Source organism: Glandiceps talaboti, chromosome 12 (assembly GCF_964340395.1).
Source record: "Glandiceps talaboti chromosome 12, keGlaTala1.1, whole genome shotgun sequence".
Classification (NCBI taxonomy): domain Eukaryota; kingdom Metazoa; phylum Hemichordata; class Enteropneusta; family Spengelidae; genus Glandiceps; species Glandiceps talaboti.
In genome coordinates this window covers 20563181-20575456 of record NC_135560.1, presented here as the reverse complement: position 1 = coordinate 20575456, position 12276 = coordinate 20563181, and the positions used below count along the sequence as shown (strand labels likewise).

The 12276-nt window shown below is 33.4% G+C and overlaps 1 protein-coding gene across 2 annotated transcripts in view; it reads left to right on the top strand.

Annotated features, from left to right (window-relative positions):
- Positions 1-12276, top strand: part of LOC144443266 (semaphorin-4D-like) — a 29814-nt gene that overhangs the window by 6732 nt on the left and 10806 nt on the right. For both annotated transcript variants that reach the window (XM_078132700.1, XM_078132699.1), the window contains exons 3-14: positions 615-713; positions 1791-1951; positions 3112-3183; positions 4588-4698; positions 5590-5791; positions 6912-7054; positions 8081-8201; positions 8474-8525; positions 8782-8932; positions 10081-10276; positions 11011-11087; positions 12084-12268. In XM_078132700.1, the coding sequence (XP_077988826.1) occupies positions 617-713; positions 1791-1951; positions 3112-3183; positions 4588-4698; positions 5590-5791; positions 6912-7054; positions 8081-8201; positions 8474-8525; positions 8782-8932; positions 10081-10276; positions 11011-11087; positions 12084-12268 (1568 nt within the window). In that variant the 5' untranslated portion in view covers positions 615-616. The remainder of the gene's footprint in view (positions 1-614; positions 714-1790; positions 1952-3111; positions 3184-4587; positions 4699-5589; positions 5792-6911; positions 7055-8080; positions 8202-8473; positions 8526-8781; positions 8933-10080; positions 10277-11010; positions 11088-12083; positions 12269-12276) is intronic.

The window sequence follows — 12276 nt, the reverse complement described above, 5'->3', positions numbered from 1 at the left end:
TACAATTCTTTTACCAGATCAAGTAAAACACATGAATTATTGCTTCTGTACATATTTGTGAAAAACCTAGGATGAGAAATGATGCCAAAGGCATGTCGAGTGAATAATGAACAACTTGATATAATGGTCTGGAGAAAGGCTAATTAAATGGTTACACCCCGAGTACTTTCCATTGTACTCCAGTCACATGGTAATAGTGTCATGTGATTGATGACATAGCAATCACATAGCAACCAGACATAATTAGTATATGTACTATGTCCCACAATATCCTCACTTGTTTATTAATACTTGCATATCATTGAAGCTAAATTATGAATAAAGCAAATTCCAAATTATGTCTTCCCTTAATTCAGACTCAGAGGAATACTTATATTAAATGTATTTTATTCATCTGTACTGAGTTTCTTTCAAGCTGGGATATGTTGAATCCATCATGTCAGTTGTCCCGTGATAGATTTTTGCATAAAGATAAACATGAAACTTTGCTTGTAAGGTGTCAAAAAAGAACACTGTTTTCAACAGCCTGTCTTGTGTACAAATGTTCATGTTTCTGACCTATGCTAAGATGACAAGATTGTAAAATATATTTCTATCAAACTTTATGATTTCAGGAATGACTATGAAAATGATTATGATCAAAGTTGCTGTGTTATCACTTTGTTTGAGTCTTGTAAATGGAGTGGAGTATAACAACGTAGTGGAATATACAGGTAGGTAAACATTGGAAGTAACTCATGTAATAATTATATTATTGTTTATTAGAGGAATATAACTTGCTAGTAGAAAATTGAATTTGAAAATGTTTGCAAATTGTCATAATCATATTCGAAGATGTTCCCATGTGGTGAAATATTATCAACTATCCTTGACCTAACTTGTATCTTTGGTTACAGTTATTGTACTTTACACATACACACACACTTATACACACACACGCAAGCAAGCACACACACACGCACACAGACACACACACACACACACACACACACACACACACACAACAACAACAACAACAACAACAACAACAACAAATAATGGTTAAAGATGTTTGTCCTAAGTCCTAGAACAATGCATGTTCTTTTTTCCTAATCCATCACAAATTTCATAGACAAGAGATGCCAACAAAAGTGATATTTCCATACACATTTTGGTGTGTGTATGTGCTGTGAGCTAACTCTCCAAATACTGCAATCATCTGCCAAATTTGGAAATACCAACGGCAAAGTTCTTTAAAAAAAGAATTTTATAAGACCTATCTATTCTCCAGAGCATACTGACTGTGCATTGCTGCTAAATTCTACATCAGTGCACTAAAACTGGCGATTGATTGATTGATTGATTGATTGATTGATTGATTGATTGATTGATTGATTGATTGATTGATTGATTGATTGATTGATTGATTGATTGATTGATTGATTGATTGATTGATTGATTGATTGATTGTTTACTTAATTGCTCAATCGATTGATCAATCAATAGATTGATTGATTCTTTTAGGAAAACTGAGCAGTTGTTGATATTGTGTTCAAACAACTGAAAACCCAAAATTGTTGCATAGTGAAGATTACTATGATACTTCATTAGAATATTACATTTGGTGTGCAGTTTGATAGCCCTCAGTTATCAACATGTGTATGTATGTACATCAAAGGATACAGGCATTCTAAAAAGATGACAGAACAAATACAACAAATGCAACAACTAGCTTTAAAGACAATTAACATACATGTACATGTAGTGGCTTTATCATCTAATATTCCATTCTTTGGTTTCTGGTGATGTAGAAATCAAGGCATATGTTAATGATACTGGTGTTAGATACTATAAATCACTGTATTTGGATGACGGCAATCTCTACATGGGTGCAGTTAATAGTGAGACTAATAAAGGTGTTGTGATCAAGGTTAATGCTGATGACATATCGGATCCATACTCTAGAGATGAGGTAAGTCATTCATGTTTCTGTATTAAAGTCAACATTGGATTGTTATATCAACTCTTTGTTGCTCAGAATTCACATATCAGCTGTTCTCGATTATTATATTGATACATGTATGTATAGGAGATTTGATTTATGTGGCTTGCATATTGCATACTACTAATTAATGATAATTAGGTGATGTATCACCAGTTTTTGCTCAGAATTTCATCAGACCTACTGAGTCACAGTATGTTATATCATAGTAACATATAATATACATGTACCACATTTCAGACAAGGCTATATGCCATTGTAGAAAAGGATATTTTCTTCCATCACAATCCTAAACACAATGTCCCTCTATCCACAATTTCGAAAAAGCATGAACCCCCCCCCCCCACCACCACCACCACCACCCCATACTGCATGATTTCAAAAACAGGGTGACCTCCCCCCAAGAAACTGACTGGTCCCTTATCTCAATCACTTCTTTGCATAAATAATGGTTTTTCACTGATTAGGTTATCATACCAAATAAATCAGTCAAATTCTACAAAGCTTTCTACTAGGCTAAGCTTGTATCTGTACTCATTCCATTTTATTATGGGAAGTGCAACATGTTGAAGGCAGCATGCCATGGATAGTAGCAACAATTATTTGCATCTGGAAATGCTTTAGTCGTAAGGGGCTAATATTCAATCCCGGGTCAGTGTCTCAACATTTCCAACATACATCAAGCCAACATTTTCGTGAATACAATCTCCCCAATACACAACTACCGGTAGTTTCAAAATACAATGACAGATTTCTTTCTTGTATATTCATAATACTGCAGTCCAACATTAGGAGATAAAATATCTGTAATACTCTCTAAAATGGTAGTTTCATAGGTGCTCTATGAGTTCTTAGCATGTTACAGAGTCAACATCATCTTAGACTAGCCTGCGCATAATGAGCGTCATCTTAATATAATCCTATTGATATGCAGAGTAGGCCTTTAAACATGATAGTTTGCAGGTCTGTTCCCAGAGGGTGCTGTATGCATTCCTTTATGTTTCACTACACATACAGGCAAGGCATCTAGGTTTACTAATGAGTCAAAAGATGTGAAGTCCTTTTGTTTCCTTGACATGAATCATGAACACAGAACATTCACATTCAGTTACAAACATTATTTCTTTCAGGAACGAATAGAATTTGAGGTTGAAGTTAATCCAACTTTATTATGTAACGTGTCAACTCAAGAACCAGAAAAAGTAGGTATACCTCCCACAATGATAGAAGGGAAAAAATTGTCAACCTAAAGTTTTAATTAAAATAGATTATAACATAACTCTTTAATAGATCCCAATACAACTGACAACATGCAAGCAGTAACAAGTGGAACATGTAACAAATAGGTAAAGTAGAGAAACAAATTGGATAAAAAAAACACTTGGCTTTGCACAGCATGTTAGAAGTATCAAGACATGTATTACATTTCATCTTTTGATAAGCACAGTTTTGGCCTCTTTTTTATATAATAGAGCACATTCACAAATGAATTTCAAGTTCCCTGGCATTTCATGTCAGTGTAAAGAAGTCATAAAACTTTTCTTTATCAAACAATGAAATGTACTACTCCTCTCTGTACTTCCAACATGCTGTGCTAAGTGTTACTAATCCAAATTATTGTAACAGTTAATATATTTCCCAGTTTGTAACAAATAACACTTGTTACTACTTGCATGGCAACAGTTGTAACAATGCCCAATAGCTCTTAGATTGATAGGTTAGGTATTAAATTTCATCATGATCAAATAACATTGATGACTTGCATTTTCAATATTCTGTCCATTACACGGTGAATATTCATCATTTGTCTTTTTTAGACCCCAAGGGACACTGCCAAGAGGGCTTATACATTTGGTTCTGTTTGTGTGTCTGTATACATGCATACTACATGTATGCATTCACAATCGTATCTCTGGCATGCATTAAGTGATTTCAACCTAATATAGCACAACGTTAACATCATAGTATGAGAGACATATGAATGTCACTTTGTTTGTCAACTAAATCAAATACAATAAAGTTCAGTAGTAATATAGTCAGAGTGTGTGTGTGTGTGTGTGTGTGTGTGTGTGGTTTGTTATTCTGCTGTTATTGTTGAAAACATTTTGACACAATTGTCCGTGCAACTATGACCACACCCATAGCAACAGTAAAATATTGATGCATATTACAAAGATAACAGGGATAGGTAGGTAAGTGGTTGCTTTACAGGTCCAAGTTGTGAAATTACATGATAACATACGCATATGTCTCACATACATGCAAAATCCATGTCATAATTACAATATCATCATCATCATCATCATCATCATCATCATCATCAAATGTTTGAATAAAAAACATTTTCAAGTTTCTTGTTTAACTCAAGCAGTTGAATATACAAAGACTCAATTTAAATGTCTATACCAATATGAACAAATGTATTCATTCTTTTTTATATGTTGACCTTTGTCTTGACCTCAAGGTCAAATGGCAAATTGGTCTTTAAGTTGTGAAGTTTAGTTTCTAGAGACACTATAATTCAAATTTGCACAATAGCTTTGCCATACAACACCCCACTTGGGGAGTCTATGTCTTCTATGAAGGCTTGTTTGTATTTGTTGTAGGTATGTAAGAACTACATCAGAGTCGTAGAGTCTGATCCTAGTAGCAGCAACTTACTGGTTTGTGGTACTAATGCACAGAATCCAAAGTGTTACCATGTGGCTAAAGACTTGGTAAGTGACAAAATTGCTTTGGCAAGTACATGTCACTAGATGGTAAATAGCTATTTCCTCATCATGTAAGATACTTATATTTTATAATCTTTGTTAATTGTCTACTTGGTAGTTGTTAATTTTTTAGGATTCATGTGTGTTTGTTTTCTCAGGCATTCATTTAAGCAATAAACCACACCCTGAGGATGGTATACCCTGAGGTTTTGACCAGTTTACGATATATATGTCTGCGTATACGGAGTCTGGTCAAAACCAAGGGATATAACATCCCCAGTGGCTGGCTTATTGCTATTATATTATACAAGTACATGTATATTAAAATTTTAAAAAAATAGTAAAACAAACTTGACTTTGGAATGGAAATGAAGTACAGGTTTAGATCGGCCCCAGAACCTGCATATCTGTTGAATTTCAAATGTGATTCCTTTCATTATGGGGACAATCGCATGATATGAAATCAAGAACAACATCACTAAATTTGTATTTAAACGATGAATAATTTAATACTGTGCAGCATAATATACAAAATAATGTAGTTTTGGTTAGTTTGTATGGTGGCAAGTTCATGTGTTGAAGTTAGATTCATTTGATTGATTTACATAGTATTACATGATCTGCCTTACTGTGTCATCATTGTATGGAACCAAGAATGACATTTTACCAGTAGGCTTATGCTGAGTCACTCTAAAGTGATGGTTTTTAGTAACCATTGGACAGTCTAGGGCTTTTGATTATCTAATTCATCATTTAAGTTGGGCCTTAAGACCCCTCTTTTTTTAGAGGCTTTTCATTCAATATTGTTCTCATTTTATTGTATAACACTTAACTTTGAGATGCATTTCAGCATGGAAAGTGTTCTTTATGAGTATATTTTCATCTTTCTATCTGTAGTCATCAAAGAGTGATTCTTTTGACGGAAAAAAGAAGTGTCCAAAGTTACCTGATGATTATGTTGTAGCTAAGTTTGGAACAGATAATGCACTATATGCAGCCACCTTGAGTGGTGCAGGTAGCTATGTAATAGCACGATTTACAAATAGTGATGATTCTGACTCCGAACTTGAGACAGAAGGTGATACTAAATGGCAATTAGGTAGGAGGAATATGGCTGATGGACATGATGACTTGCACAGGACATAACACACAAGCAGTTCTATCAACAGTCTACAATCAAATAGTCATACTGCTACCTAGTAGTCAGCTGTAAATATGGAATTTGTCATACTAATGAGGATTGTTGATCAAGACAGATCAAAAGCATAATGGTAAAAAACTTTGAACTGTTTGTGTATTATAACGTGCGCAAGTCATTTGATCCACAAAGTTGATGTACATTTATGATCAATGACATATGGACATGATGGTTTGCAGAGGTGAATCAAAAGTCATGTAAGGCCAAAAAGAAAAAAAGAATTGTTTCTGGTCAGCGCACGCATCACTTATATACCCCACGTTGGTCTTTTTTTTCCTACTTACTTCAGTGAAGACAACTGCAGAGCCAGTCATGAACAAGCAAATGACATCTGCCACACATACACACTTACTCTAAATTTAGTATTAAATAAAAAGAACAGTAACTGCCACAAATAGTAGATTGAGTGGCAGGTTGTTGAAAAATCTTTTTTTAAATGCACACCATCACACCATTTTAGACAAACTGTTCTGACCAGAAACAATTCTTTCTTTTTCATGGCCGGATACAAAAATAATTCCAATTCAATTCAAACTAGATTAATCGCCTAGAAAAACTTAAAAAATAATGTGATCAACTTATCATATTCAAATTGAGTCTATAAAATATAGGGAAAAATGAAGCGTGAAAAACATATACATAGTGTAATACTTAAGTCAGTGATACATTATCAATATACCTGACTTACAAAGATTTTAATGGTGATTTAAATTTTGTAATTTGTAGTGTGTATTCGAAGTCTTTTAAAGTTTGTATTTCATTTTTAAGACATAAACCATGTGTACATTAATATTGTATCTTCATCTATAATTCAATATCATGTGTCTAATGTATGGAACCAGGTCACCGTAATTTCTCTAATGTGATATAATCAAGTTATCTTGTATGTATTCACAGTATTAACTATATATTAGACATGGTTGTACAAACATGAACTCATCTAGAACAGTGTCTTTCTAAATTGTACACTTATTTCATATCTATATTTCTGATATTTTCTTGTTTAATATTTATATTTCAGAGCCGGAGTATATTGATATGTATCAATATACAGCTTCTGGTGGTGTTCCTCAAATGTTGGTATTTTTCCGTGAAACTGCAAATGAAAACACTGACTTGTACCCAAAAGAGCTGACATATGCAAGAATTGCAAAAGTCTGTGAAGTGAGTTGCTATCGATTACACATTTGGACTGCACTTCTCAATTATTTGAATTTTATAATTACTTCTTGGTGGTAAGGCCTAAAAACAATAATTGTTTGGTTCCGGTTACCCGACCCCCACCTAGCTTTTTACTGCTGTTCCTAAACTTTTTTTTACATATTCGAGAAAAAAAATAATAAAATTGCAAAAATTGTGAATTCTGACCAGAAATAGTGGATGCGGAAACTTATATCAACTTAAACAATAAACAATTTAAAACTGTTCTTCCAATCTGTAATGGCTGTACATCTGATAGGAAGAAATAAATAACACAGAGATCATTTGGAAAACAATGGAAAACCTGAACTAGACAACTCACACATGAAAAAAAATATAATAAAATAAAATAAAATATTTACCTACCCCACCTATTCTAAAATTGAGTGTAATTGGAACCACACAATTTTTTTAATTAGGCCTGATAATATGTCTTAATGATAATGATATGTTCATAATTTCTTTTGTATATGTATCATCAACTGTTGATAGCTCAGAAGACTTCAAGATGTGCACATGAAATTTACATAGATGTAGAATTATCAATCTATGGTATCCAAGGTGGCCTGAAATAAAAGTTATACAAAGAAATATCAAACATTTCACATAGAATAACTATTTCATGTTCTCATTGTGGTATAATTTTATTTCATCTTTATTTCAGTTCTTGAACCTTAGGTTTTAAAAAGCCAGAATTTTGTTGACTCATGTTTTCAGACCAAGATATAATAAAATTATAAGCTGACAGATAGTTAATGTTTGACCTCTATGTGGCAACAATCACAATTTCAAGGTCTGAAATGGCAAATTTCCGTGAAAATCATCAAAATCATACAGCATCCTCATGTGCATATCATTTGCATGCAGGTATGCAATAATGCACTGCAGTGAAAATACCACTAGTATGTGTATGCACCAGTGTAAGTAATCTCTGATACATATGTATTGATAAATGAAATCCACCACAAAACTCACTTTGTTCTGTTACAGAAAGATAAAGGCGGAAGTGCTAATATTCTTACAAATAAATGGACAAGTTATCTAAAAGCACGACTGGCATGTTATGATAATGGTGGTACATCAGAGTATCAACAATTTTATGATATACTTGGTAAGACTTACACACTTTGATTCATGTACTTACTGTAGATAATGGAGAAAGCATTGATTTGAAACAGTAAATTAGAAACAAATAATTGCTACCAGTTGACCCACCTAGATTAGATGATGTCCCGTAATCATTGAAAACATCCAAAAATTCCATCACCTTTACACTTGGTACATAAAATATGCAATTGTGCTACAACACCATTGGCACTATTTTTCACTATACTATAACAAGATGTTTAAAAGTTGTCTGTTTGAAATGTTGTCTTTTCACAGAGGATACATTCCTTATTGGTGAAGTAGTATATGGTGTATTCACTTCGTCAAAGTGAGTATTGAAACATGTTATATATTCTATATGTTTGAATACCAATACAGAAAGAATGTAGTTCACTTCAAACAATAATCAACCAAGATGAACATACAAATTTATTGCATGATTACTTAATAGTTGGTTTGGTGGAGGATGGGGGTGTTTTTAGTATATTTTCATTGTATGATGTACATGTAAATGGGGACCATGAACTTTATAGTAAAAGCAAGAGAGAGAGAGAGAGAAATAAATTGTTGTTTTCTTTTTCAAGGAATGGTGTTACTCAGTCTGCAATGTGTTCATTTTCCTTGTCTAAAAGTGATATGGATAATGTATTTGATGCTGGAACCTACTGGTATCAGGAGAGAGCAGGAGAAAAATGGAATACTGAAACCCCAGGTTTGACACCAAAACCAGGAGAGGTTAGTGCAAACAATCTTTATGGACAATGGAAAAAAATTCAAAGATTCTGCTCATTGTTGTTATTAGCCTGCCTATCCCCACTATTCCAAGCTGATTAATAATGCTAAACTTTGGAAGACATGTTAGTTCTCTTGACTTCTGAATATGGTGATATACTTCCATCAAATATCATGACTTGAGATAGTGATGGTTTGAATATTGTAAATATTACAATATATCATTGTCATCGCATTGTCACAGGAGACTAACTCAGTAAACCTTGTTATCTTCTTGTAATGCATTTCAATATGTTTGCAACATACCATGTGATATTGTACAAGTTCTCCAATTAAACCATTTGATGAATGTCGAATGAAGTTAACCCCTTCAATACTGAAAACATGCCCACCAAAATTGTTTTGACAAAATTCTTGTTTTATGTAAGTTTTTGGCATATATCAACTTCATTTTAAACTGAAATTAAAGAAATGTTACTTCCTAATAAAGTAATATTATTGTAATTATGAAAATATTCTTATAAATTGGGTCCCCATATTATTTAAAACTCGTCTTTAGTCATGAAAGGGTTAATAAGTACCAAGAAGTGACCATTTACAGCTTGCAGAATGGATTTTTTATTTGTCATTAACTGATTTTAAATTGCTTTGTATGTGATAGGAAATATGTATGTTTTAAAAGAGTTAGTCACCTTAAAGTGGCCATATGGATGAGAATTTGGTATTTATTTTGGATTTTATTTGATAAAACAGCTTCACTATGTTTTTCTACTTGAAAAAATAATGTGAAATAACATATACCAAGTTCATGTTCGCAACTCAATAAACTGCAAAACATTAAACAATGTGTAAAATGTTTGTTATTGTACGTACAATAACAAACTTTTTACACTTTTTGCATCTTTTTGCAAAGTATTGAGTTATGAACACGGACTTGGTCAATTTTCTTTCACATTACTTTATCAAGTAGAAAAACATAGTGAAGCTGTTTTATCAAATAAAAATCCAAAATAAATACCAAATTCTCAGCCATATGGCCACTTTAATGAACTTTTCATTGAAGCAGCATTTATCATTTTAGCAATGCAATTCTTATATTCTTATTATACACCTCAGAATGTATAACTTTGTCGTATATCTTATTTCATCAGTGTATTGACAACAGTAATGTTGGGACTGGAAATGAAGCTGTTTATAGAGCTTTGAGGAATCACCCTTTAACATCTGAGTTATACAACTTCCAGGAAGACATGCCACAGCTGACATCATTTTCAGGGATAAAATTCACTCATATTAGTGGCATAAAGGTGGACGGCACAGGCTACACTTTACTTTATATTGGTACAGGTGAGAAGTTCTTACTGGTATACTCAGAATATGAATGTTTACTATCAATCTATGCATTAGTGTATTCTGTATTTTATGCACTTTTTTGCAAGCTCATTGATAAATTTAGACTAAGAGTGCCAGGTAGTGTGTAATATGGAAAGCCATCAACTTGCATGTTTACATTACAAGAGACTCAGTGGAGAAGTGGTACCCTCTTTCACATACAATGTCTTGATTTATACATGCCACTGCCAGCTACTGTCTTAGCATAATTTTAGTTTAAATAGACTGGAGGTGGAGTCCTGGTTGGACATTTACATATCGTAGTCAAAACTGAAACAGCTGTACATATGAATATTAATGAGCGATGATGACAGCCTGTCAATATTTGACAGATTACTACTGACATAAGCTGTTTGCACTTTGCTCATCATTGGGGTTGAACCACATTAAATGCTTTGAGCAATGGGATTGACTATACTGGGATAGTGATGAAGTACACCGTAGTATGTAATACGGTCCCTGTCAGGATCTAGACTAGTAAAAGTATGTATCAGTACTTCAGCCTTTGTACCATAAGTTAATTGGACGTCAAACCCTCCTGTAAAAATTCTCTGAAACAAATTCTAAGAGTTTTGCTGCTTTTGCTTTTCACTAGCCTTAACAAAAATATGCTTACATGTTCAAACACACATAGTATTCTGGATTAACTTTTAAATATTTGATATCTTGTAAAATTGCATTTAATGCAGACAGAGGGACTGTTATCAAAGCTTTGCACTACAACAATGAAGCTGTAACAATTGATGAAATTATGGTGTCAGCTGAGGTAAGTATGGTTTATCTGATTTTTGATAATAGACAGTGTAAACCATAATTCTCGGTACCTGAAATAGAAATGAAAATAATGAACATTTGATTACTTGGTCAACACCATAACTTCTGCTCTACCCTCTTCAAATGCATCACTATAGGTGCATGTGAGAATAAGTCAACCTTCTTGTTCTATTTAACCCTCTAGCCTGAGATAAAAAGCTATAGCAGGTACTGGGAATTATATTTTATTTAGTGAGAATTGCATTCATGCCTTGTATTAGTGATACTATTGAATGTTGAGTTATGATTGAATGTCAAAGAGTAGTTCTGGTGTCATCACAGTAAGTTTTCCCATAAAACCATGCAGGAAGTCTCCAAAATGGCTGAACATATTATGCCAAGTATAGCACTTCTAATTATTTGACTTTATTTAAACTTGATAAATTGTTGAGCCAAAGGCTCTTCTCACACAAAGTCGAGTATGACAAGATTTCAATGTTGGAAAAGTTACGGAGGTACTTTTTTGTGAGCCACAAATTGTATTTAATTTGACATTGTATTTAAGTTGACATGAAATAGTTGTCATGGGATATAGGTACAATGTACTGTAAGTTTAGGTGAACAGGATATTATTTGTTGTCATGTTTATACTATTGTGTGTGATATGTACAGCTACATGTACAGACAATTATTTGCCTATGGGTGATTTGTGATTCATGATGTACTGTAATATAGGAAAGAAAAGTTCCCCTTATCCCCAACCCTGATATTTTGTTATGAATGATCAACGTAGAGTATCTTAGAAAGATAGGGATGGTAGCATTTTGAGAATGAAATCTCTGTTGTATTTGTCACTTTGGGCTTTTAGGATTGAGTAATAGTTCAAGGTTTGTAAACCCCAAATGGAACCACTACCATCTTTCCACTTATGATCATGATTACCCTTGAAATAATAATGCAAATAAGTGTTTACAGGTTACTCACAACATGGAATGATATTGAATTTCAGAAAGCACCCATTTCAGTGATGACGATTTCTAGTATGTTCCTGTATGTTGGTTTTGATGATAAAGTCGTTCAATTACCATTGTACCAATGTAACCACCACAGCCGTTGTGATGACTGTGTTGCTGCCAGGGATCCACATTGTGCTTGGAATGGCGATGAATGTGTCCATATAGATCAAGGTGGCAGGTAATACA